The sequence below is a fragment of the Orbicella faveolata genome, unplaced genomic scaffold (assembly GCF_042242905.1).
Source record: "Orbicella faveolata isolate gen_17 unplaced genomic scaffold, um_ofav_v1 contig_27, whole genome shotgun sequence".
NCBI lineage: Eukaryota > Metazoa > Cnidaria > Anthozoa > Scleractinia > Merulinidae > Orbicella > Orbicella faveolata.
In genome coordinates this window covers 1,300,821-1,327,745 of record NW_028301555.1, presented here as the reverse complement: position 1 = coordinate 1,327,745, position 26,925 = coordinate 1,300,821, and the positions used below count along the sequence as shown (strand labels likewise).

Here is a 26,925-nt window from a genome sequence, read left to right as displayed (position 1 = left end):
TTTAGTAGGTTGATAAAAATGCAGAATTTCGCTCGAATATTCTTCCTCATTTGCTTAGGTTCGTTAATGTTGTGGTTTATATTACATTGAGAAATCTTTACTTGGCACTTTTTGTAAGCCAAAATATTCAACAGGTAGATAATTTGAGCGAGGACTATCTGTTTTGAAGCGAATTTGTCGAGCAAAACTGTTAGCTGATGGATCTTTCAAGGGCCACTGCATGGCAAAGCAGAGCCCTTTTGACACAAGAATAAGAGATTCGACAGAGGGTATACCTGGCTTCGTGTAGGTGGAATTTCAGTTATTCAGTGCTCGTGGTTCATCTCATGAATCCCTTCAAAGTGCAAAGAGTGGCTGTGTGGAAAGAACAGCCATGTACTTTCCATGTTTCAGATAACCAGATTAAGTAACTTTTCACCTTTGTCGCACTTCTGTTTACATTTAGCAATATCCAGTCTGGCCGGCGGCCTAATTGCGGCAGGTCTAATATGGAGGGCAAAGGTCACGGGTCACAGGTCACAGGCAACTGATATTCAATTCTTTACTTTAATGATGTAAAGACATTCAAACAAATAAAGATAATTGAATATCCTTTTTCGCAACAACAATAGTCGCACTACATACATAGATGTAAAAAACGAACTAAGCCTCAACGGCCAATATATCGCATTTATTATATGGCTGTCTCACAAAGATTGGGAACAAACGACTTCACGAATTTGATTGGCTGAAATCGATATTGACCGCGGTCTAGATTTTCCCATCTAGACCGGCATCTAGCTAGACCGGTTTCATTTTGCGTTGAAAAAGTAGCAAACTAAAATACAAAAATGTTCACCATTTTCTTTTATTTTCTTCTCAATCATTTATGGAAGTGCCAAAAAGCCTGATGACAAAAAAAAAAGTAAAGAGGACGAGCAAATTTCGGCAGGTTTAAGTTAAGCTCATCGCCGTTCGCAAGCAAACTGTCAGCAAACCAGTTACATTAAACGAATTAAAGTTTTCTTCTTTGCCACATAATAAACATCTTATTAACCGAGCTAAGTCGGTCTGTATGGGAGAATCTTGACCTCAGTCGTGTGTACAGACCTCACTGTGTTCGGTCTGTACTCACGACCTCGTTCAAGATTCTCCCCTACAGACCTCCAGCTCGGTTAATAAGAGCTAAATATAAATCAACGTTAAAAAGGTACATTTTTATATATTTTATCTACAATAGCAAAACAGAGCAGAAAAGGAAACAGGGACTATGGCACTACATCGATAAGTAACCGATATGAAGTTGGGACTTGACTCTACTGACAATGGTAACCGATATGAAATTTAAACAACTTTGGGACATAACTTTATTGACAACTGTAACCGATATGAAATTGAAACAACTTTGGGACCTAACTTGACTGACAATTGTTACTCTGAACATATTTCTTTAAGTCCAGGTGTCGAGGCTTGGCACTACAAGGGATTTCTAGGTGAGACCTTGCGAGGTGGGACTGGTAATTGAAGGTTTTGATGTGACGTCATCATTTCCAAAATTAAAAATTACCAGTCCTTCTGAAGTTCCTTTATAGTTTCATCAGATATAACACCACGCTCGACAGGGTTCTTCATTTTGTAATAGAGTACCGGTACGTTTGATTATTCACGTTATGCGTTGCGTGACATTAAAATGGCACTGCGGACCTGTTTTATTCCCTGACCATTTTCTAACCTGTAGAAACCCTGATTTGACTGGCAAGCACACCTCCTACTGAAACACAACAAGGGAAACTCAGATGTGAGACATGGACTAAGAATGAGATAGCTAATAAGTGATTTCACAGCCATTGAAAATTCGCATGTAGTTTATTTCATCTTTCCAGCTTTACATTTGAAATCCAGTACAACATCATGATACTTGGTGAGCTTGTTTTTATCACTTTTTCATTAGTTCTTCGCACCGCCAAAGCACCAGAAGGCAATAGAGAAATATTGAATAGGCTTGTCTTCGGGATTTTTGGTCGGGTTTTTTCTTGTTAACAAGTTAAAAACTGAAAGTTGTTGGTGTGTTTCTACTTGTTAACTTTTCTTTTTGGTTTGAATTTGGATTTTGGGTTTTTGAAAGTTTTATATTTTTGTGATGTTTTTGTATTTTGTATTTTTTCTGTTATTTTTGTATTATTGGTATTTGTTTTTTTCGGGATGATGGTGAGGAAGTAGGGTATAGATCGGGAGACGGGCACTGCCACTGCCCATGTGGAGGAGGGGGGGGGGGGGTGTATGAAGGTTTGGTGGGATATCCCCAATTATCCCACCTAACCTTTAATCCCGAAAGTCGAAACCCTCCTTCTGGGGGAAGAAGGGTTTGTTTTTTTAAATTTTGAATTTTGTTTGTGCTTTTTTTAACTTTGTTTTAAAATATTTTTGACCCGCTCACCAAGTATACACGTGTTGCTTTTAACAAATCAGGAGGAAAAAAAAAAAAAAGAGACGACACTTATAGAGTGCCGTCTCACTTTCTCCGTGGGCGTCGCCGACGGAGATAGGGTTGCGCTTGCTCCCGTCCCTGTGCCTATAACATAAACAAAGCCAAGTCAGCAGAATTGATTTAGAACTTCAAAAATATTATCTGCAGAAAATAGAAAGGAAAAATTCAAAGCATGCCCAATCGTTATGTCTCTTCATTAAAAAAACACACTCGATTTATGCATGCCCAACTGTTGTGTCCCTTCATTAAAGTTGCTTGTTAGTCTAAAGATGTGCTTCCTAGAAATACTAAGAAAACTCCATTTTTTCCACTATTTAGGTAGTTCAATAAGTTCAATAAGTACACATTCAACAGGGTAAATTAACCATTTAACAGTGATAATCGTTAGTTTTCACGTACTTTGGGAACAAACGTTTCCCCATTCCAGACTTGTCGTACTCGTCTTCGACGTGCCGTGCTGTTTTGGGGGGGCTCTGCCGCGGTAGCCTCCTGTAATACAAGAAAATGAAAATGTGAGGGTACGTGAAAATGCAAAATGTGCTGGAAACTACACACTGAGCAATAACGAAAACGTTAATCATAATAATATAATAGTGAATTATAAAAATATATCTAGACCCATGTATTCTGCTAGTTCACTTTTGAGAGGGGTGAGGACTACCGTCCTTTACACAAGAAAACGACTACCGGCACCTTACAAACGGCTTATTCACGACATAAACAAAACAGAGAAACGAACGTCAAACAGACCGACTTAATTTGACTAACAATAGACGGATTGAAACTTACAAAAAGTGGTCAATCTGACTGCTGACAAACTTTACACGAGTCTTTCAGGCAATGTATATCATCACGGCTAAACTGACCATTTACTTTCAACGGACCAGACTGACAAATACTATCCATTTGAGTCTGAAGATGACTTTGGCTCAGGTTGGCGAAACGTCAGTCAGCAACAACAGTTCTTGTCAGAATTACTCTCACCCTAACAACCAACCATAACTGCTCTTCTTACCTGAGACTGCTGGATGACGCTTTCCACGGCGGGAAGGGTACCAGCTGGGTCTCGCTTCATGGCACCACACAAGAGCTGATAAGCCGTGCTCAGGTAGTAATGCACGTACCCCATGGTGACTGGACTCTCTGCACCAGAGTTTGGAGCTGGGATACCCTCGGCTTTGATTTTGATCGTCTAATAATTGCAAAAAAAAATATAACTTGATTAATGTCGGTGAAGATAACAATGATAATAATAATAATCATGATATGGATTGTGTTTGTGGCCAAAATAACGCGCGCTCTGATTGACTAATTCTAGGGCGTTGCTCTCCCATAATGCCTACGTGCCGACTGTGGGCCTCCAGGAACGAAATGCCTGATCATAAACAACTTATCAACCTCGAACGTTCGGTCTTACGGGAAAATCTCAAACCTCGGACTTGTCGTATTGACCGAGCGATCGGTTTGAGATTTTCCGTAAAGATCCAACTCTCACGTAATTAGTAGTTTCATTATATTAACAACATCAGAGCTGACAGCATAAACAAGGACAATTCAGTGTGATCAATAATAGACCATTTTACAGTTGTCTGCTCAGTGACCTGGCCTCTGAATGGCAGCGAGGCTGAAGGTGACTTTGTTTTGATACAGACCTCACTGCTTTTGTTGTGTAAATCAAGTTGTTCTTATGCTAACTAGTTGGCATTTCAATGAGGAAAGCAGAGAGGTCTGTATCAAACCAAGGTCACCTCCAGCCTCGCTTGCATTCAAAGGCCACGTAACTGATCACACAACTGTAAAATGGCCTATTCCTGGCAGGTGGATGTAAATGCAGTGAACACACTTACATCATTGTCAGCCGTTTCTGTGGCTGCAGCGTCAGCTCCTTCAGACAGGACGGCTGGTGCAGTGGTAGCCTTGGAGGTAGAGGCAGCTGTGTCAGCTCCACTGTTCAGCAGGCAGCGCTTTGATTTCCTTGCTGGTTCGCCGACATCTTTGTGCACAGAGCAGCTCGTGCTGGCGTGTCCATACCCCTCACTGGCTGTTTCAGAGGCTCGCTTCCGTTTCCTTAAGGTTCTCCTGGACAAGCTCCTCTCCACTGGTGACAATGAAAGTGATATCAAAAAGCTAATTTGGTACCCAGTTAAGTTATGAGAGCATATGAGAGCATATCTTGTTCAACTATATAGGACTGAAATTCCAAACACTTCATTATAATAGCTCGGTCGCAACATCAAGGTGCTGCCAGCCACTTTACAGTTGACATAATAAAAAAATCGATCTATTTGTACTCGCTCTCAAAAATCCCATGCAACTTTAAACTCGAACTTCAATGTCCTTAAACTTAATAGAGAGCTTAAGCAAACCACGTCAGTGACGACTGCACCGGCAACAAGAACGCCACCAAACTAAAGGTTTAATGAGTAGGACAATGGCTGTGCGAGTCCGTTATAAATCTTTGTATAGTTCTTTGCCGTCCTCTGCACAACAACAACATGAAATAGCCAAGCTCTGCGTATTTTGGAGAACGCGAACGACAGCAGCAATTTTTTCGTATTTTCATTTGGATTTGAACGCTGACGTTTGAGCAATTTTTGAAACCAATAGGTGCACGAAAAAAAAAAATTGCGAAATTCAAAGGTAAAATATAAACTCATTTTTTACTGGGCGTTGTCCTCGGGGTCGGGGTTGCCGTCGCCATTGCTTTAGCTCACTAAAACTCGGCTGTCAAGGAAATAGAATAAGAGAGAAACAACACATGTATCGCAATGAAACCTGCAAGCACTTAATGGAACCAAAGATATCACTAAATGCTTACAAGTTGCATTGACGTCATAATTGTAGGCAGTAATCTTACTGTCATCAGAGGTAATTGCTTCTTTTGCAGCCACAGCGTTGGCTGCCTCGTGTACATCCAGTGAGGAAACCTTTTCTACAGGCACAGTGATCTTATCCTGAGAGCGCCCTTGCACTGCCGGAATGCCATCACATGTGGTTGGAGTAATCTTCTCGTCGTCAAAGTTAGTTGTCTCCTCTGTGACGACGGCCTTAGTTGTCTCGTGTACCTCCAGTGATGAAATCTTTTCCGCAGGCAGGGTGGTTTTATCCGGAAAGTGCTCTTGCACTGCCGGAGTGCCATCACATGTGGTTGCAGCAATCTTATCCTCGTCAAAGTTCGTTGTTTCCTCTGTGGCGACGGCCTTAGTTGGCTGGTGTACTTCTAGCGAGGCAATGTTCTCCACAGGAAGGGTGGTATCCTGGGACAAAGCTTTCTCTGCTGTGATGACACTGCCATCATATGCGCAGGCAGTGATCTCAACCTCATCAAGGGTAGTAGTTTCTCCTGTAGCCACAACCTCTACTGGCCCATGTACTTCGAGTAAGGAAAGCTTTTCCACGGGCAGAGTGATATAAGCCTCGGAGAACGTTTCCCCTACCATTAAAACTTCTGAGGCTGCACTGAAACCATGTATGGACGAAGTGACTTCACTCTCATCAGTGATAGGTGTTTCGTCAGTCGCAATGGCTTCAGCAGGCTTGAGTACATCCAGTGAGGAAACCTTTTCCACAGGCAGAGTGATATCTTCACCAGACCCGTCAACTCCAAAGAAACCTTGTGGAGCTGCACTGACATCATTTATTGATGCAGCGATCTCAATCTCATCCTTGCTGCTTGTTCCGTCCGTTGCACTGGCTTCAGCATGGTCAGCTTCATCCACTAAGGAAACCTTTTCCATAGGCAGAGTGATATTACCCTCAAAGTACTCGTCCGTGGCAATAAAAAGGTCTTGGCCTGTAATGACATTGTGGCTGGATGCCGTGATCTCACCTTCATAAACGTTCCGTGATTCCCCTGTACGCCAGACGTCACTTGACTTGAGTACCTCCAGAGCGGAGCACTTCTCCAAAGGTAGAGTGATGTTAATCCCAGAGGACTTTTCCTCTGCCGTTGGAAGTTCTGAAGCTGCAGTGACGTTGCCTGTGGATGTAGTGATCTCAATTGCATCAGTGACAGTTGTGTCAACTCTATCTACTCCTCCAGTTAACTCACGCAGATCCAGGTAAGAACGCTTTTTCATAGGCACAGTCGCATTGTCCTCAGAGGACGTTTCCTCTGCCGTTGCAAGTTCTGAAGCTGCAGTGACGTTACCTGTGGATGTAGTGATCTCAATTGCATCAGTGACAGTTGTGTCAACTCTATCTACTCCTCCAGTTAACTCACGCAGATCCAGGTAGGAACGCTTTTTCATAGGCACAGTCGCATTGTCCTCAGAGGACGTTTCCTCTGCCGTTGCAAGTTCTGAAGCTGCAGTGACGTTGCATGTGGATGTATTGATCTCACTCTCATTCAAGGCTGTTGTTTCTTCTCCAGCTACTCCTTCAGTTAACTCACACAGATCCAGTGGAGGACGCTTTTCCACAGGCAGAGTCACATCCTCCTCAGAGGACTCCATTGTTTCGCCTGTGGCATTGACCTCATCAGGTTCTGAAGTTTCCCTCTGACAAAGGTTAGCAGTGTTCTCCGACAACCGTCTTGATTTTCTCAGGGGCTCCCAGATTTCAGAGCAGTTCCTGCTGCGCTGTGCACAAGACTCGATGGAGTTGTCAGAGCTGCTCCTTCGTTTCCTTGATCTTAAGCTTTTATTGGTGAAGCTTCCTTCCACTGTCGATAACAAAATCAGGATTAAAATGCTATAAATTAAAAATAAATAACCTTTGTTTACCCTTTTTCAGTACTTATAGCCAACGGCTAATGGATCCAAATAATTAAATTTCAGAAACCAATAATTCAAGTTGAACATGCCAAAGTTGAAAATCCCAACTGGCAGGAAGCAAAAAATCTGTCGACGTACTGATCTCACTCTCATTCATGTTAAATGCTTAACCTCTTGCCACGACCTCAGTGGAACAGTCCTCAGACGTTAAAACGAAATTTATTATCGCAAGAGCTCTCTCAAACTGCCACTAAAAGATTTGAGGTTTCACAGTCATCATTTGAAGATCCAGTGATCTCAAGCTCATAAATGTAAGTTGCTTTTCCTGAAACCAACGCTTTAGCCAGCCCATGAACATCCCATTGCCATAAACAGTTTGATTTAGTTAACCCATAAGATTTAATCCATATCTGCAGGTTGCACTGAAATCATTTGTGGGAGGCGATCTTACCCCCATCGATACCATCGACAGCTATTATTAAAGAAGCTACAAAAAATTATTTCTATGTCAATGGTTTCAGATGACCCGTGTATATTCAGTGTAAAAAGACAAAAAATAAGTTTCCATAGGTAGAGAAGTATTACCCTCAGAGAACTCTCTCACTGCTGACACTGCACTGACATCATGGACGGGTGCACTGATCTCACCTGCATTGATGTTAGTTGACCCATCTTGAGTAAAGCATTCGGCAGCCTCATGTGCAGCCAGCGAAGAAACCTTGTCAACAGGCACATTGATATCATCCTCAGAAAATGCAAGCATTCCCACTAAAGGTTCTGAGGCCACACTGACATTGCCTGTGGAGGAACTGATCTCACTCCCTTCACTCAGAGCATCACATGGAGACTCAGTGACAACACCGTCTTCAACGTTGGGTGTTTCCTGTGTAACCACAGCAACACATAGAGACTCAGTGATCACAACGTCTTCAACGCTGGGTGTTTCCTGTGTAGCCACAGCATCACATAGAGACTCAGTGACCACACTGTCTTCAACGTTGGGTGTTTCCTTTGTAGCCACAGCATCACATAGAGACTGAGAGAACACAACCTTTTCAACGTTGGGTGTTTCCTGTGTAGCCACAGCATCACATAGAGACTTAGTAACCACACCGTCTTCCACGTCAGGTGTTTCCTGTGGAGCCACAGCATCACATAGAGACTTAGTAACCACACCGTCTTCCACGTCAGGTGCTTCCTGTGGAGCCACAGCATCACATAGAGACTCAGTAACCACACCGTCTTCAACGTTGGGTGTTTCCTTTGTAGCCACAGCATCACATAGAGACTCAGTGACCACACTGTCTTCCACGTCAGGTGTTTCCTGTGTAGCCACAGCATCACATAGAGACTCAGCAACCACACCGTCTTCAACGTTGGGTATTTCCTGTATAGCCACAGCATCACATAGAGACTCAATGACAGCTCCGTCTTCAACGTTGGGTGTTTCCTGTATAGTCACAGTATCACACAGAGACTCAGTGACCACACCGTCTTCCACGTCAGGTGTTTCCTGTGTAGCCGCAACGTCCTCCACGTTGGGTGTTTCCTGTGTAGCCATTGCACCACGTAGAGACTCCGTGACCACACCGTCTTCAACGTTGGGTGTTTCCTGTGTAGCGCCAGCATCACATGGAGATTCAGTGACCACAACGTCCTTAACATTAGGTGTTTCCTGTGTAGCCACAGCATCACATAGAGACTCAGTGACCTCAATGTCTTGAACGTTAGGTGTTTCCTGTGTAGCCACAACATCACATAAAGACTCAGTGACCACACCGTCTTCAACGTTGGGTGTTTTCCGTGTAGCCACAGCATCACATAGAGATTCACTGACAACACAGTCTTCACCGTTGAGTGTTTCCTGTATAGCCACAGCATCACACAATGACTCAGTGACCACACCGTCTTCAACGTTGGGTGTTTCCTGTGTAGCCACAGCATCACATGGAGATTCAGTGACCACAACGTCTTCAACGTTGGGTGTATCCTGTGTAGCTCCAGCATCACATGGAGATTCAGTGACCACAACGTCTTCAACGTTAAGTGTTTCCTGTGTAGCCACAGCATCACATAGAGACTCAGTGACCACACCGTCTTCAACCTGACAAAGGTTAGCAGTGTTCTCCGACAACCGTCTTGATTTTCTCAGGGGCTCCCAGATTTCAGAGCGGTTCCTGCTGCCCTGTGCACAAGACTCGATGGAGTTGGTAGAGCTGCTCCTTCGTTTCCTTGATCTTAAGCTTTTATTGGAGAAGCTTCCTTCCACTGTCGATAATAAAATCAGGATTAAAATGTTGTTATAAGTTAAGAATAAATATCCTTTGTTTACCCTCGTTCAGTACTCACAGCTAACGGCTGATGGAACCGAATTAAATTTCAGACACCAATGATCCAAGTTAAACGTGACAAGGTCAAAAACCCCCAGCTGGCATGAGGGAAACAAGCTGAGGATTCACGTTAAATGTTTATCCTGTTGCCACGAAATCAGTGAGAGAATCTTCTGACGATATTACAAAGTTATCGTAAGAGGTCTTTCCCACTGTCATTGACAGATTGAGTTTAGAGGTTTTGATCCAGTCATCTCTCGCTCATCGATGTGAGTTGCTTCTCTTGTAACCAAGGCTTTAGCCAACCTCGTTCCCAGCGTCTCTCATCTTACCGCCCCCTGGAGCGAGTGAGGAGAGACCTTGGTTGGGTCCGGTCACGTGTCTCCCAGAATCTGGGAGATGACAATTAAATTATTGAAGGGATGGGCGGCCTAGTGGGAATTTTGTCTATACTAAGCCTACGGGAGTGTGGGATGTGTTGCCACCAAAGTAAACCAAGAACGATATGTTCTGCAGCAATGTCTGGTGGTAATATTCTGCGAACGCCTAGGAAAACTTATCCATCATCTGATAGCAGAAATCCAAGTCGCTGAAGGTTGCATGGTTCAGTGAAGGACGTTACATAGGGTACATACCGTAAAAATCTCCTCAAGAAGGCGAATGCAAAATTGCACACCGCGGCCGAGGCTGTGTATGGAAGATCTTTGACTCATCTTTACCTCAGAATGAAGTGTAGGTCTTGTGAACGGCGATTAAATAATTTTAGAGAATTCAGGGCCTTTAATTAAATTGATCATTGAAAGCCAAAGTCACTTCGAAAGGAGCGAAAGGGTGAAAAGATTTATTGAAGTTTCACTCTGGGTTTCACCGCGCCGTCGGCGCCCCGAACTTTGCAGAGCGCGAAGGATAATACAACGAACTTGTCGCGGAATGCATTTCGCCGTCGTTGTTGGTAAACTGGATTTAGCTCACACCGAAAGGAGGCTAGAAAAAGTAAAATATAATTTTTGTGTCGTTAATAAATAGGTGTACGTGACTCCAACGGTTCGTGACAATTGTGCACATTCTCATTTAATTTTCGATCTCTCGACCTTTCTTTGGTTCACGTGTGTTTCTGAGGGGCACTTTTTATGCCGTGTTATTAGAAGAAATGGAAATTACAAGTAGAGCGGATTCGTTTGATTGTGTTACAGCATAATTTTAGAGGTCGTAGGTCTGCATGGTTTCCGTTGTTAACTGCACGTCGCTTCTCAGAGTTTGACACCTCTGTAATTTGGCATGCCGTGCTTATACTTTGTCTAGGTTCGTTTTTATTGCAAGATATGTTTTAAGGCTCTAAGTATTGGCTCTCCAGGGACAAAGATTAAAATATTCCGTGAACATATTGCTTACTTGCATTCTAAATTGTGACGCCGCATGTGACGCCGGGCCCGGCTATTTGATTAGAACTATTTGCAAGCACAGTGCGTTGCACGAATATCCTATTTATCTTCGTCCAGCTTTTCTTCGGAGACTGCCGTAACTTTACTTTGAGAAAGCTCTACGTTTTCCTACAGACATTCTTATGTTTTTTGCGTCAATTTGATCGAGTGCATTCATGGGAGAAACAACAATTGCAACGGGATGAAATTGCGCTGCTCGACGTCCACAGTTGAAATATGACTGACTTTCCATAAATCCAGTGGGTAAGACGGCAACACTGAAAATCACGACCACTACATTGCCTCGCGACAGACTTGCTTAACCTTTAGGTAAACGTTGGAACAGATATTATTCGAAATTTCAGCCTGAAAGCTAAGTATTGATAAACGCCGCGGTTAATGGCAGTCGCAGCGCGATACTTTACTTACTTTGAATTCGACAAAGCTCAATGCGACAAATTGCTGACTACAGAGGACCCCTCCCTGATGTTCTCAATTGTCAAAGTGGCACGTGACCAGACCCAACCAGGGTCTCTCGTCCCTCGCTCCAGGGGGCGGTAAGATGAGAGACCCTGGAAACGAGGTTGTTCTTTAGCCAACGCATGAACATCCAGTGAGACTCTCTCACTGCCATAAAACGTTCTGAGGTTTTACTGACATCAGACTAAAACCCAACATTAAAGAGGGTGAAATCAAGTGTCGCCATCTCCTCAATGGTAGTTTTCAGTTCTGTCTCCACGGCTTTGACTGGCTTGTTCACATCCATTGAGAATAACTTGAAACTTGTTTCCTTAGTTTTTTTCTTTTTTAAATACCAAAAATAAGAATCAAAATGCTATTTTAGTGTCTAAGGCATACAAAGCCTAACTTTCATTATTATGGACAAAAATGTGTACTAACTGACAGGCCACGGGTAAGAACGTCCCCTAGATTTTTTGGCCATTTTAAAGGTGCTCAAAAGTAGCTGAATTTTGGCATGTGGGCTTCGCTTTACCTGAGAAACATTGCTTTGAAGTTTTTTTCGCTGGGGTGCTCTTCGTTCTCGAGAAATAACGTATGCAAAAAACTCAGTTTTCCAAGTGGCATTTTTTGAAGATCTTTTGTTGAACGAAAAACAAAAGAAACCTTCTTATTATTTTGTTGAACAGCAAACTATGCCACATGCCAAAATTCAGCTAGTTCTGAGCACTTTCAAAAATGGCCGTAAAATCCAGGGGACGTTCTTGCCCGCGGCCTTTCAGTTATCCATGAGTACTAATTAGTCATGTATATTCAATGAAAGATCAGTCTCCATAGACAGAGCAATATTACCCTTCGAAGACTCCACTGCTGATGCTGCAATGACATGGTTGAATGCATTGATCTCACTTGCATTGATGTTAGTTGCATCAATTACACACTCGATGATCACAACGTCTTCAGTGTTATGTATTCCCTGTGTAGCCAAGAAATCAGATAGAGACTCTGTGACCACAACGTCTTTAACGGATGGTGTTTCCTGTGCAGCCACAGCATCACATAGAGACTCAGTGACCACGGTAGGTGTTTCCTGTGTAGCCACAGGATCACATGGAGACTCAGTGACCACGACGTCTTCAACGCTGGGTGTTTCCGGTGTAGCCACAGCATGACATGGAGACTCAATGACCACCTCTTTAACATTGGGTGTTTTCTGTGTAACTACAGCATCACATGGAGACTCAGTGACGACAACGTGTTCCATGTCAGGTGTTTCCTGTGTAGCCCTAGCATCACATAGAGACGCAGTGACCACACTGTCTTCAACGCTGGGTGTTTTCTGTGTAGCCACAGCATCACATAGAGACTCAGTGACCACACCGTCTTCAACGTTGGGTGTTTCCTGTGTAGCCACAGCATCACACAGAGACTCAGTGACCACACCGTCTTCCACGTCAGTTGTTTCCTGTGTAGCCACAGCATCACGTAGAGACTCAGTGACGACACCGTCTTCAACGCTGGGTGTTTTCTGTATAGCCACAGCATCACACAGAGACTCAGTGACCACACGGTCTTCAACGTTGGGTGTTTCCTGTATAGCCACAGCATCACATAGAGACTCAGTGACCACACCGTCTTCAACGTTGGGTGTCTCCTGTATAGCCACAGCATCACATAGAGACTCAGTGACCACACCGTCTTCCACGTCAGTTGTTTCCTGTGTAGCCACAGCATCACGTAGAGACTCAGTGACGACACCGTCTTCAACGCTGAGTGTTTTCTGTATAGCCACAGCATCACACAGAGACTCAGTGACCACACGGTCTTCAACGTTGGGTGTTTCCTGTATAGCCACAGCATCACATAGAGACTCAGTGACCACACCGTCTTCAACGTTGGGTGTCTCCTGTATAGCCACAGCATCACATAGAGACTCAGTGACCACACCGTCTTCAACGTTGGGTGTTTCCTGTGTAGCCACAGCATCACATAGAGACTCAGTGACCACAACGTCTTCCACGTTGGGTGTTTCCTGTGTGGCGCCAGCATCACTTGGAAATTCAGTGACCACAAAGTCTTCAACATTTGGTGTTCCCTGTGTAGCCACAGCATCACATGGAGACTCTGTGACCACACCGTCTTCAACCTGACAAAGGTTAGCAGTGTTCTCCGACAACCATTTTGATTTTCTCAGGGGCTCCCAGATTTCAGAGCGGTTCCTGCTGCCCTGTGCACAAGACTCGATGGAGTTGGTAGAGCTGCTCCTTCGTTTCCTTGATCTTAAGCTTTTATTGGAGAAGCTTCCTTCCACTGTCGATAATAAAATCAGGATTAAAATGCTGTTGTAAGTTAAGAATAATTATCCTTTGTTTATTCTCGTTCAGTACTTATAGCCAACGGCTAATGGAACTGAATAATTAAATTTCAGACACCAATAATTCAAGTTAAACGTGCCAAGGTCAAAAACCACCAACTGGAATCAGGTAAACAATCTGAGGATTCACGTTAAATGTTTATCCTGTTGGCACGACATTAGTGAGAGAATCTTCTGACGATATTACAGTTATCGTAAGAGGTCTCTCCCACTGCCATTGACAGATTGAGTTAAGTGGTTTTGATCCCATGATCTCTCGCTCATCGATGTGAGTTGCTTCTGGTGTAGCCAAGGCTTTAGCCCGTGCATGAATATCCAGTGAGACTCTCTCACTGCCATAAAACGTTCTGAGGTTTTACTGACATCAGACTAAAACCTAACATTAAAGAGGGTGAAATCAAATGTCGCCATCTTCTCAATGGTAGTTTTCAGTTCTGTCTCCACGGCTTTGACTGGCTTGTTCACATCCATTGAGAATAACTTGAAACTTGTTTCCTTAGTTTTCTTTTTTGAAAATACCAAAAATAAGAATCAAAATGCTATTTTAGTTTCTGAGGCATACAAAGCCTAACTTTCATTATTATGGACAAATGTGTGTAACAATTATCCATGCGTACTAATTAGTCATGTATATTCAATGAAGAATCAGTTTCGATAGACAGAGCAATATTACCCTCAGAAGATTCCACTGCTGATGCTGCAATGACATCACGGTTGAATGCATTGATCTCACTTGCATTGATGTTAGTTGCATCAAATATACACTCGATGACCACAACGTCTTCAATGTTATGTATTCCCTGTGTAGCCAAGAAATCAGATAGAGACTCTGTGACCACAACGTCTTCAACGGTAGGTGTTTTCTGTGTAGCCACAGCATCACACAGAGACTCAGTGACCACACCGTCTTCAACGTTGGGTGTTTGCTGTGTAGCCACAGCATCACACAGAGACTCAGTGACCACACCGCCTTCAACGTTGGGTGTTTTCTGTGTAGCCACAGCATAGCATAGAGACTCAGTGACCACTCCGTCTTCAACGTTGGGTGTTTCCTGTGTAGCCACAGCATCACACAGAGACTCAGTGACCACACCGTCTTCAACGTTGGGTTCTTCCTGTATAGCCACAGCATCACATAGAGACTCAGTGACCACTCCGTCTTCAACGTTGGGTGTTTTCTGTGTAGCCACAGCATCACATAGAGACTCAGTGACCACAGCGTCTTCCACGTATGATGTTTCCTGTGTAGCGACAGCATCACATGGAGATTCAGTGACCACAACGTCTTCAACGTTAGGTGTTTCCTGAGTAGCCACAGCATCACATAAAGACTCGGTGACCCCAACGTCTTTAACATTAGGTGTTTCCATTGTAGCGCCAGCATCACATGGTGACTCAGTGACCACAACGTCTTCAACATTTGGTGTTCCCTGCGTAGCCACAGCATCACATGGAGACTCAGTGACCACACCGTCTTCAACCTGACAAAGGTTAGCAGTGTTCTCCGACAACCATTTTGATTTTCTCAGGGGCTCCCAGATTTCAGAGCGGTTCCTGCTGCCCTGCGCACAAGACTCGATGGAGTTGTCAGAGCTGCTCCTTCGTTTCCTTGATCTTAACCTTTTATTGGAGAAGCTTCCTTCCACTGTCGATAATAAAATCAGGATTAAAATGCTGTTATAAGTTAAGAATAATTATCCTTTGTTTATTTTCGTTCAGTACTTATAGCCAACGGCTAATGGAACTGAATAATTAAATTTCAGACACCAATAATTCAAGTTAAACGTGCCAAGGTCAAAAACCACCAACTGGAATCAGGTAAACAATCTGAGGATTCACGTTAAATGTTTATCCTGTTGGCACGACATTAGTGAGAGAATCTTCTGACGATATTACAGTTATCGTAAGAGGTCTCTCCCACTGCCATTGACAGATTGAGTTTAGAGGTTTTGATCTAGTGATCTCACGCTCATCGATGTGAGTTGCTTCTCTCATAACCAAGGCGTTAGCCAGCGTATGAACATCCAGTGAGACTCTCTCACTGCCATAAAACGCTCTGAGGTTTTACTGACATCAGACTAAAACCCAACATTAAAGAGGGTGAAATCAAGTGTCGCCATCTCCTCAATGGTAGTTTTCAGTTCTGTCTCCACGGCTTTGACTGGCTTGTTCACATCCATTGAGAATAACTTGAAACTTGTTTCCTTAGTTTTTTTCTTTTTTAAATACCAAAAATAAGAATCAAAATGCTATTTTAGTGTCTAAGGCATACAAAACCTAACTTTCATTATTATGGACAAAAATGTGTACTAACTGACAGGCCACGGGTAAGAACTTCCCCTAGATTTTTTGGACATTTTAAAGGTGCTCAAAAGTAGCTGAATTTTGGCATGTGGGCTTCGCTTTACCTGAGAAACATTGCTCTGAAGTTTTTTTCGCTGGGGTGCTCTTCGTTCTCGAGAAATAACGTATGCAAAAAACTCAGTTTTCCAAGTGGCATTTTTTGAAGATCTTTTGTTGAACGAAAAACAAAAGAAACCTTCTTATTATTTTGTTGAACAGCAAACTATGCCACATGCCAAAATTCAGCTAGTTCTGAGCACTTTCAAAAATGGCCGTAAAATCCAGGGGACGTTCTTGCCCGCGGCCTTTCAGTTATCCATGAGTACTAATTAGTCATGTATATTCAATGAAAAATCAGTCTCCATAGACAGAGCAATATTACCCTTCGAAGACTCCACTGCTGATGCTGCAATGACATGGTTGAATGCATTGATCTCACTTGCATTGATGTTAGTTGCATCAATTACACACTCGATGACCACAACGTCTTCAATGTTATGTATTCCCTGTGTAGCCAAGAAATCAGATAGAGACTCTGTGACCACAACGTCTTTAACGGGTGGTGTTTCCTGTGCAGCCACAGCATCACATAGAGACTCAGTGACCACGGTAGGTGTTTCCTGCGTAGCCACAGGATCACATGGAGACTCAGTGACCACAACGTCTTCAACGTTGGGTGTTTCCGGTGTAGCCAAAGCATGACATGGAGACTCAATGACCACCTCTTTAACACTGAGTGTTTCCTGTGTAACCACAGCATCACATGGAGACTCAGTGACCACAACCTCTTCAATAGTAGGTGTTTCCTGTGTAGCCACGACATCACATAGAGACTGAGTGACCACATTGTCTTCAACGCTGGGTGTTTCTGGTGTAGCCACAGCATCACATGGAGACTCAGTGACCACGTCTTCAACGTTGGGTGTTTGCTGTGTAACCACAGCATTACATGGAGAATCAGTGACCACAACGTTTTCAACGTTAGGTGTTGCCTGTGTAGCCAAAGCATCCCATGGATACTCAGTGACCAGATCGCCTTCAACGTTGGGTGTTTCCGGTGTAGCCACAGCATCACATGGAGACTCGGTGACCACACCCTTAGATTCCCCAGCATCACTTGGCTCTTGCACAGCCACTGAGGAAACCTTTTTTTAACAGGGATAGATTGCATGTAAGTTCAAATTAATATTAGTATTAATACAGCTCTATTTTCTGTCCTTCTTTGTGACTGCCTGGAGTGATTACTTTGGTTTAGGTGGTACAACACTCGATTGAAAAATATTGTCTCAATGATAAAAACCTCCACAAGGGCGAGAAATAGGGAAAGATTGCTTAAGTAGAAAACAGCAAGATTCATTACTGTCAGAGAGGAAATACCAACATAGAATTAATGCAACAGGTGCATTTTGAAACACCATTTTTTTTTTCTAATTTGGTTTCAAAGCTCAGGGAAAAAGCACAGAACAAAATTATAACAAGCACTTAATATGCTATTTATCCCTCAATGCTATCTTCATATTCGGATAACTGAGCCTTAGAGCATTACTAAGTAATATTTTTATATAAAGGAAAAGACATTTAATTTTTTCACCTCTTCGTTGATGGTATGTTGAGCCTTGTCAAACACTTTAAGGGCTGATGCCAGCAGATCACGCGCTGGACTGTCTGGTTCAGCCAGGATTTCCATAGTTTGGAGAAGCATTTGGCGTGCATCTGTTGCAAAATAGGCAAGGCAATTTGGTGTAAACTAAGTAAATTATTATGTAATAATCATCAACACACAAATTCTCCTTACTGGCCACATTGCAGTACATCAAATTGTTTCTGAGAGAATTCATTCATCAATCAGTTTTTGAGTGGTAAATGATCTTTTTACTATATATAGGCAAGCTGACCAATTGCACAAGCAACCGTGAAAAGCAGGAATATCACCTGGTACTAGGTAGAAAGGACACATTATAAACAAAAGTCTCTACTTGATGCAAAAATATGCTTGGATAATTGTTTGCAGACATTAACTGTTCCGAGAAGCGAACAGTTTTCCCAGAGCGTAACTTGTGGAAAACTGTAAGTATTGAGAAACAGATAATTTCCAAGGACAAATATCCGAGCATATTTTCGAACAATTGCGTGTGGGCAAAAATATTTGATGGATTATAATAAGAATACATATTTAAAATATGCCACTCAGGTCCCGGATGAAGTTTCATATGAATTTTACGGGTGGTGCATTTTCCAGAAAAGCACTTGTATACACTGTAGATAAAATAAACAGCAATACAGCACTGAAAAAAATGCTAACTAAGATACATGCAAGTTAGATATATACTGCATGCCATGTACACTACTTGCACGATGTTTAATGTATGGACCCATTTATCTCATTTGTAATCAGAGTAATTGGACTGAGTGAAGTACAGTTCAGGGAGTAATCAGGTGAGTAATTTCAAAAGCACAAGGCCGATTTGAAATTACGAGCACAATTACATGTACTCCCTAAATTATATGACACAAGGTCCAATTACTAATTAATCTTGTCTATAAAGTTTTCAATTAGTACCTATGTATTGTACTCTACGGGAAGACAATGGGAAACAAAACATTTTATGGGTGACCTAATGGTTTCAATTCAAGAAAATACCTGTTATGTCCATGCTGATGGATGATAAGCCAAGTGAACCCTTGATGCCTTGAGGCATCTTACTCTCCAACATTTTCTCATGACTGGAGACCTGTAGCAGAGATAATTGGAAAGAATACTGAAGGAAGAACAATCACACTTAGCTAATAATGTCTTGATATTGTTATTAATAGCATAAGCTACCTACATCAGCAAGCAAAAATTTTATGTACATTTGAGTCTAAAGTGAAAGGCAATACAAAATGGTGACAGTGGAAAACTTGAAAACACATGTACTGTGTCCAATAAAGATGGAAGAAATCCCCCTCAATATTTTATTGACACTTTTTACATTACAAAAAATACAATTTCAGGTGGAATAATCAAATGGGGAAAAATCTGAACCCCAGTTGTAAAAACTTGCCATCCTTATCCAGAATGTGGATAAAAAGGAGAATGCCCTAATTTTCTACCTGTTATTACTAATGTATTTCAGCAAATGATTTCAGCTTAAACTATTTCATTATGATAGTAATTTGACCAAGTGGAATACAATTCTAGTAGTAATAAGGTGAGTGATTTGAAAATCAGACAGGTGCAGGCAAGGGCAATTTGAAATCACCATTGCAATAATACTCCATGAATTGTATGATATGATGATGTTCAATAATATTACAGTCAAACTCAGAAAACCGTGAACACCTAAAATATATCTGGAATGTTCATTGTGTTATAACCAATCTCGAGTGAGATCTTCAACCACAGGAACCTTGGAAAACTGCTTCACGAGTATCCATCAGTCACAGAACAAATTTGTCTTGTTTCAAAAGGTCTCAAAACAAATCCTAGCAGTCTATTTCGGTTCACAAGAAATTAGACATTTGCTGTTTACAGGCTATTTAAACGTTAACGACTTCAGACAGTTTGAGATATTTTTCACTTAATTTAATTATTTTCTAAAATCCGTCAAACTAAGTACTGGATGTGGTTCTCAATACAAAAGGATAGCAATTATTTAGACTTTAAGTAATATATAAAGATGAAGGTTGTACCTTGGGACAAAGTGAAAACCAAAAACTAAATTTATAGTTCTGTGACCGATGGAATACATCATCCTCTGTTGTTTCTGTGGTTGAGAATCTTGCTTGTGACTGCTTATAACACAATAAACATTCCAGACCTATTTTAGGTGTTCTTTTGAGCAAAAAACGTCAGTACTGTGGCATTTTCCATAAGTTTTACAAACAGCAAAGAAAAATTATGAAAGAAACCATCAATTTAAGTGCACGTAACTGAAAGGCGCCAAGTGGCCAATTACAGGTATCCAATTACAACTTTTTTGTAACTGGATACCAGTAATTGGACACTAGATGTGATCGTCTGTATTGGATTTTGGGCTGACAGTTTGGTTTTTAACAATTTCTTTAACAACATCAGCAAAGTTAATGAAAGCAATCCGCCTGAACATGCAGTGAAATAAAGTTGGCTGCATGACATTTGCAGACTACAGACTGCAGACTACATGAAGGCCAATAGGGGCTAAAAGTACCCACCAGCGATGTTATTATGACGTCATTATGAAGTCAATATTCTACGGTAATTTCATCACTATAAATGACCTATCCACCAAACTGAGGCTATATACTGGTGTAGTAATCACGAGTCTCGCATTCATGAGTTAGATCTGGAAGAAGTGCGTATGAATTCTGCAAAGCGCTAGCTGCAGTTTGGCGCTGTGATTTTCGACATCAAGTAACTGAGCATGAATGTTTTGTAGCTTGGCGGACATCCAGAAAATATATACAAAGTGCGCACTTGAAGTTTTGAGCCTCACTTTGTTTAATAAAATCGCTCGGATTTTTCTTCGCTTTCACAGATGAAAAATGTTACATGATAAGCATGAAAGAACATAAGCTCAACAGCCAATATTTGTAAAGGAATGCACAGCCACTGCTACAATCTTTGATTACTACACCATTGAATAGCCTCCGTTCGGTGCATATGTCATTATCGTGATGAAATAACCATGTAATGACTTCATAATGACGTCATAACAACATCACTGACATTTTCTTTCGATGTAATCTCACTCGTGGTTACTCGTAGTCACTCGTGAGTACCTTTAGCCCCTATCGATGAAGGCCTATATATAGTTCACCAGTTAGCCCGAATATCACACAGGTTAGCTTGAATAGCGCTCAGGTCAGTCCGATAATCATCTAGCTATTGCAAGCAGGTTAGTTTCCACTTCAGTTAAGGCCGCAAAATGAGAAAAAACTCGTCAGGTACCTTTTTGTGATCGTTGGTAAATTTACGAGCAATTTAAGCTTATATGAGCCTATCGTCAAGAGATCCAGACTGTTACAAAGCACCACGATACTCCCGCGCGCTATCTGATCTGACGCAAGTTGTCGAGCACTCTGTGAACCCACTGCTTGAAATGCCTTGAGAAGTCAAACCGTGAGTTGAAAAATAAATTTGGTCCAAAAGCCTTGCTAGTCATTTCCCTAATTTTGAGAGTTCGGAAAATCCCACACTTGATAAGTGATGACTAAATATCCGAAACTTCACTCTTGCAAACCATCCGCCATGTTTCCCTCGCTTAGCAGCCGTTCCTTACTATTCAAATATCTCGACCAATCAGAATGAATGAGTTACCAGTAGTCGGATACCCGTGTTATGCGCAAAGAACTCTGGAATCGTCAGTAGCCAAAAAAAACGGTTTTGGGGAGAGATCAACGCTTTTTCGCCGTTGCTTTATCGCAAATGTATTTGGGTGATGTTGATACATAGAAAATGTAAGTTTTTGTTCGAATACCGACCGTAAAATACGTAATGTGATAAAATTTACCGATAAGTTCCCCTGCTCGCGTGAGGTTTATTGTGAAATTTATGAAGCCGGAATATTAAAAATTTCAAAACACGAATGATCTCGAGAGGCTACTCAGAGCAACTAGTAGAAAAGACTCTGTGAGAAATTAAATATAAAGGGAGAAAAGAAGCTCTAAAACGGAAATCGAGAATGCCCAATAAACTTCTTCCCCGTTTCACGCAGTATTAACCGTCATTACCAAAATTTGAAGAGCATAATCTCGGACAAATGGCATTTTTAAATACAAATACTCCGAGATATACTCAAGGACCCTTGGTCTATTATAGAAAAGGAAAATCCATTACGCGATGTACATTTCACAATAAACCTCACGAAGGAAACGGAGTTTATCGGTAGATTTTATCAGATATTTCACGGTTATTCAAACAAAAAATTACATACTCCACCAACATTGCCCAAATCCATTTGCGATAAAACGACGGTGAAAAAGCGTCGATCACTCTCTAAAATCATTTTTTGTACCTCGAAACAACTTTTCGCTAAACATTTCCTTCTACCAACTTGCAATGTTTGTCCCCTGCCGAACCCAGAGTTCTTTGCGCAAACACGGGTATCCAAGCTGCACGCGAGGAAACGCGAGCGAAAGCGAGCGAGCCACGCGAACGCAAAACAATAACACGCAAAAACGCAAAATGCTCGGTTCACTCTGACTCTCCCTAGGAGCAACTGAATCGCAAATTAGGAGAATTTGTTTAAAATTCTTTCTATATTGTGAGCTATTTTCATTCTGACGACATCAATTTTTAAAGCTATTTTTAAAATACCAAAATTACAAGAGAGACCGTGTCTTACAAGGCGATGCTGGTCACGCGCCGTTAACCAAATCTCCAATCACTAAGTAGAGAGTTAAGAAACGGTGCGTACGAATTTCGTGCTGTTCGGAAAAGGAGAAACAAAATACTCGAGATTTAAAATCAAAGGAGTGTGCAACGCGATTTCGAGTGAAATCGTAATTATGTATGCAAAGCACAGAAAAAAATATGCGATTCAGAGGGAAAAAAAAGGTGTGATTCGTGAATAATTTGAACTGCTGAGAGCTATTCAGATTGCAAAGATCATCAGTGATTTCAAAATGGATGTAATAATGAACGGATATCCAATACGGTTAACGTCAGTTTAATTTTGGCGCGCGAGAGCTTTGTTCTAGCGATAAAGCTTCTAAAGAAATTGCGAAAATCGTGAATTCTGGCGTGATTGTATCTCTGACGGAGTGCGCTTATGTAAGGGCTGTTTTTTTTCTTGCGACTCTGACATCAGCGAAAACATAAGGGCAAGTAATCTCTCTTCCAAGCTTTGTGGTCCGCTTCGTCCATAAGAGATCTGACGCAAGTGCAAGGGCACGGATCAAAAACATCCTTGCGCTTTTGTTTCGCAGTGTTTGTGTGGACTCTTGCTAGCGAATGTGTGTACGTTTTTTCTCTCTTTGCGCGTGCCTGTAACTGTGTCCCTGAGCACGCAAGCGTGCGAGCGCGTAATTGTGTTTACTTAATTCGTTAATTACATGATGTAATTGTTCCAATTAATTAGCGCCATTGTTGCGTCATTTGCTTGACACTTCCTCCCCTTTTAAACCCTGGAGCTTTGAACAAAAAAAATTCCGATCTCTTTCCATTAAATTTGGAACCGTTGAGGTGTCAAAAAAAAATTGTACAGCTTTTCGGATTTGCCAGGCCGAATGAAGTCCGTCTCAACGTCGATCCTGAGTTTTTCAGAAGAAATATCTTTCGGTGCAAATTTTGATTGGAAGCAAAAACTAGTCGATGCACATTTGAACGAAGAATATAGCTTTCTCTTACCTCCTTCTCAGATGTTTCCTTGGAAGGGACTTCTGGTTCTTGCTTTGATACATTCATCTTATTGAATTTTGAATTTCAAAAACGCGAATTGAACGACTTTACGAGAGCGGCGAAAAACACGTCTGAACTCGATCAGTAGTTGCGCGAAATGACCAATTGCTGAGCGCGTCTAATTTATACGTCACAATTCAAACATCAATTAGATTCCAATTAGCGTTGGAAGTAAACAAAACAATTAAAAACAATTAACTCATGTGAAATGATAGCATAACGCTGCAAGTTTCACGTAGTTACTTTTATTAACAAGCAGGTTTTTGTTAAATGTACTCAGACAACTTTAATTTGATTCTGGAGTAATTCTTAATGCTTTCGCTTTTTGTTTCAGTCTTTTGGCTTGCCATTTAGCGACTTGAAAAGTAGTTAATATTTTCGAGAATCAGGTTGATTTGTTGATCAAGCGAAGTTTGGCATGGTACCACGTGATCTAATTGGATAAGTTGTTTACTTCAAGCGTCAAATCACGTGATTGCAAAAAGTTTTCAAAAAAGCAACAACAATCAAATTAAGTTTAAATGATGATTCAGACAAAGGATAATTGAAGCAAATTAACATGGAAAAAATACAACTGAATCAAGAGAATTCAAGAGAAAAAAATTATCAATTTTTAGAAAAATATTTACAATTATAAACAGGAAACCCGAACCTACACAAACTTTACATTTATTCCGCAGCGTCCGCTGTTTCATACCTTTGCCAAAACCTGATTTAAAACACTAAAATTGTTAATTCTTACATACGTAACCAGTAGAGTGGTTTTCACCAAAGTATTGAAAGTAATTTGAATTTACTTTGAATTTACATTTCTACACTAAACCAGTGGCTCAAACAAAAAAATCGCGCGCTACTTTGCCATCTGATCTGAAGCAAGTCTAGTCCCTAAAATCTCCCTTTCCCGTGCTTTATAGGGGTTTGAACTCAGGCGGAAAATGCATGCATGCACATGCCCGAAAAGACGGTATTTTCTCCCTTTAAATCAGGGGATAGAACATATGTGGTAGAACTTTGTAACGTACTAGGAAGTTTACGAAACCACGACGGCCACGCCGACGACAACGTCGATTAAAAACTGAATTTATATTTTCCCTCCGAATCTCGCGATACTCTACAGTCATCGCAAAACTAAATCCGGAACACAGCGATAAATTTGAAATAAAAATTTAACAATTAGCCGTCGTGGTTCACGTTCTCCAGGCAACGCAAAATTTGGTCATTACACGTTGTTGTCTTGCAGAGGACGGCAAAGAAATGTACCAAGAATTATAACGCACGTGCACTGCCAATGTACTGCTCATTAATTCTTTTGTTCAATGACCTTCCCGTTGCCGTTGCCGTCGTGGTTTCGTAAACTCCCTAATAATCACAAGCAGGAACAACCTTCATAAAGCTCGCCCACCACTTGTTTCCTTAAAACTAACGGCCATAAAAGTAATCGTTAGCTGGTATCCCCGATTGTGTAACTCATGATGAAAAACTTGTTGTTTGTATTTACTAACCAACTCGCTAGAGTTCAAATCTCTCGCTCAAATGACGGATGATGCTGGAACTAAGCCATCTACAGTAAGCAGTTGACAGTAAATTTATTTGTTTTCGGTTTGTCGTGCGTGGTTAAATTTTTAGAAGTGTTTCAGTCCATTTCGGCGTTCTTTATCTTCGTACTTGCACATTCAAAATAGGTTTAGACGCAATTTGCGACAGTGTTTCTTTCATTTCAGTCGTGGGCTTGGTTGCGTACTTGAACGTGCTGAACTCTTTGTTGAACGTGCAATTGAAATTCTAGCGCGCGCGTCAACACCAATCTGATCGGCCCGTTTTGAACATGCGCGGGTTTTGATCCTACACTAAATTGAAGGCTGCTCTGACCGATTCATTGGATATTTCATTGACAGAATTTCTTTTCTGCTTAGTTTGCGTGTTTTTATAAATAAACTCTAGAGCTATCTCCAATGGAGTCGCATAAAAAGGAAGCACTTTAACAACACAACCCGGTGTCATTAGGATTGTGCTAACGCACTAACCTGGGCCAAAGCTGACTGGAAGCCAAAAGGCCGACAGGTGGTCATAAACCTCATAATAGCTAGCCCTCAAGCAACGGACTAATTTCGAACGATGGAACGCGGTAAATGGGTAAATTATATCCAAAGTAAATCCAAACGTACGTCTTCGCCGGAGAGCATTTGATTTCCCTCAAATGACAAAATTCAAACAGATGCTGTTTCACTTCAACGAGGGTGCCAAAGGTGCGGTACCAATCACGCATCACGCTGAATTTTTCTATTAAATCAAGCATCACGGGGAATGTTTTTCACCAATCACGCGTCACCTAAAATGAAGAAAGTACATCAACAATGTTACTTTCTCGACCCTAAAAGCGTCGTTAAAAGAAGGTTCAACCACAAAAATGCATCGGAAAATATGTGACCTCACACGCGAAAACGTTCCTTACGGTATCCGTTCGAGCGGCTGAACGCACTGCAAGTGAACTAGCCTGCGAACCGGCTCCCAGCGAGGGCAGAAATATAACTTCCGGCGGGGACGGAAAAAAAAATCGGGGTGAGCGAAGCGAGCCGTTAAGAGCGAAAGAAAAAAAAAAGCGAATTGGGCACCCCTCTCGTCACCATTCCGCTCTCGGCTCTCCCCGCTCACCCTTGACCACACTTGGCTAGCTCGCACTAAACACATTAACCCAACGGGAGCCTGTTTGCAGGCTAAAAATGAACGGATAATTTGAATAACGATAGTCAGTTTACTTGTTCCAAGATATCTTAAAACCACTTGGTTCTACATGAGTTGATAACCACTGAACATAATGAGTAATGACTCTAGAAACGATTTAATGAAATGCAAACTGTGAAGGTAAATGTGAGGGATTAATGAGATGTGGGCTGTGGGGGTAAGTGTTGGGAATTAATACGATGAAAGCTGTGTATGTACATGTAGGGGATAAATGAGATGTAGGCTGTATAGGTATATGTTGGGGGCTGATGACATGAAAGCTGTGTAGCTAATGTGAGGGATTATGATGTCGGTGTAACAATAGAGTCACTCCCGCCCCTCCTGTTTTCTACCAATGAAAGATCTGAACGGAAAGTTCTCCTTTCTTCCACTCATAATGTTGAAAGTGAGTCAAAAGTCTCTTGAGTGTTCCAGCCCGGTTCCCCCCCGCCCCCCACCAAAAAAAATGTTCAAAGGTTGTTGTTTATAGTGGTCAATGCGCTTAGCTACACCTAGCTAGTTTACAGGCATGCCACTTAAACTGAAATAAACAAATATATCAACTAAACATAATAGGGTTAAAATTCCCAACTGGCGAGAGGCAGACCAGTTAGCTATTTACAAGCATGACCGAGGAGTTGAACTAGGGTCTACCGAGAAACAACTCCAGCTTAGTGGTCAGAGCGGGACTTGAACCTGCGACCTCCGGATTTCAAGTCCGGCGCCCTAACCACT

At 41.8% G+C, this 26,925-nt stretch overlaps 1 protein-coding gene across 4 annotated transcripts; it reads right to left on the bottom strand.

Moving 5' to 3' along the window:
- Positions 1-1,826: 1,826 nt before the first annotated feature.
- Positions 1,827-26,881, bottom strand: LOC110045945 (uncharacterized). Of its 4 annotated transcripts, none has more exons than XM_089296861.1 (12): positions 25,494-26,881; positions 18,751-18,841; positions 17,701-17,822; positions 16,492-17,254; positions 14,440-15,411; positions 12,245-13,702; positions 7,831-9,450; positions 5,325-7,130; positions 4,315-4,565; positions 3,483-3,659; positions 2,867-2,956; positions 1,827-2,551 (listed from the first exon to the last, which is right to left on the bottom strand). In XM_089296861.1, the coding sequence occupies exons 1-12, from the start codon at positions 25,545-25,547 to the stop codon at positions 2,492-2,494; spliced, it is 7,464 nt and encodes a 2,487-aa protein (XP_089152987.1). In that variant the 5' UTR covers positions 25,548-26,881; the 3' UTR covers positions 1,827-2,491. The 4 variants fall into 4 exon arrangements, with proteins under 4 accessions (XP_089152987.1, XP_089152988.1, XP_089152989.1 ...); XM_089296862.1 differs by having other exon boundaries at positions 25,635-26,881; XM_089296863.1 differs by lacking the exon at positions 25,494-26,881 and adding an exon at positions 21,019-21,477.
- Positions 26,882-26,925: the final 44 nt, after the last annotated feature.

Bases quoted from the DNA above. Each gene is read 5' to 3' on its own strand.
- LOC110045945 (XM_089296861.1), bottom strand. From the start codon at position 25,547: ATGAGGTTTATGACCACCTGTCGGCCTTTTGGCTTCCAGTCAGCTTTG. The intron at 7,131-7,830 runs GTGAGATCAGTG...TGTTATCGACAG, and splicing joins GTCAACTAACATCAATGCAG to TGGAAGGAAGCTTCACCAAT. The intron at 2,552-2,866 runs GTACGTGAAAAC...TTTATGTTATAG, and splicing joins GGGAAACGTTTGTTCCCAAA to GCACAGGGACGGGAGCAAGC.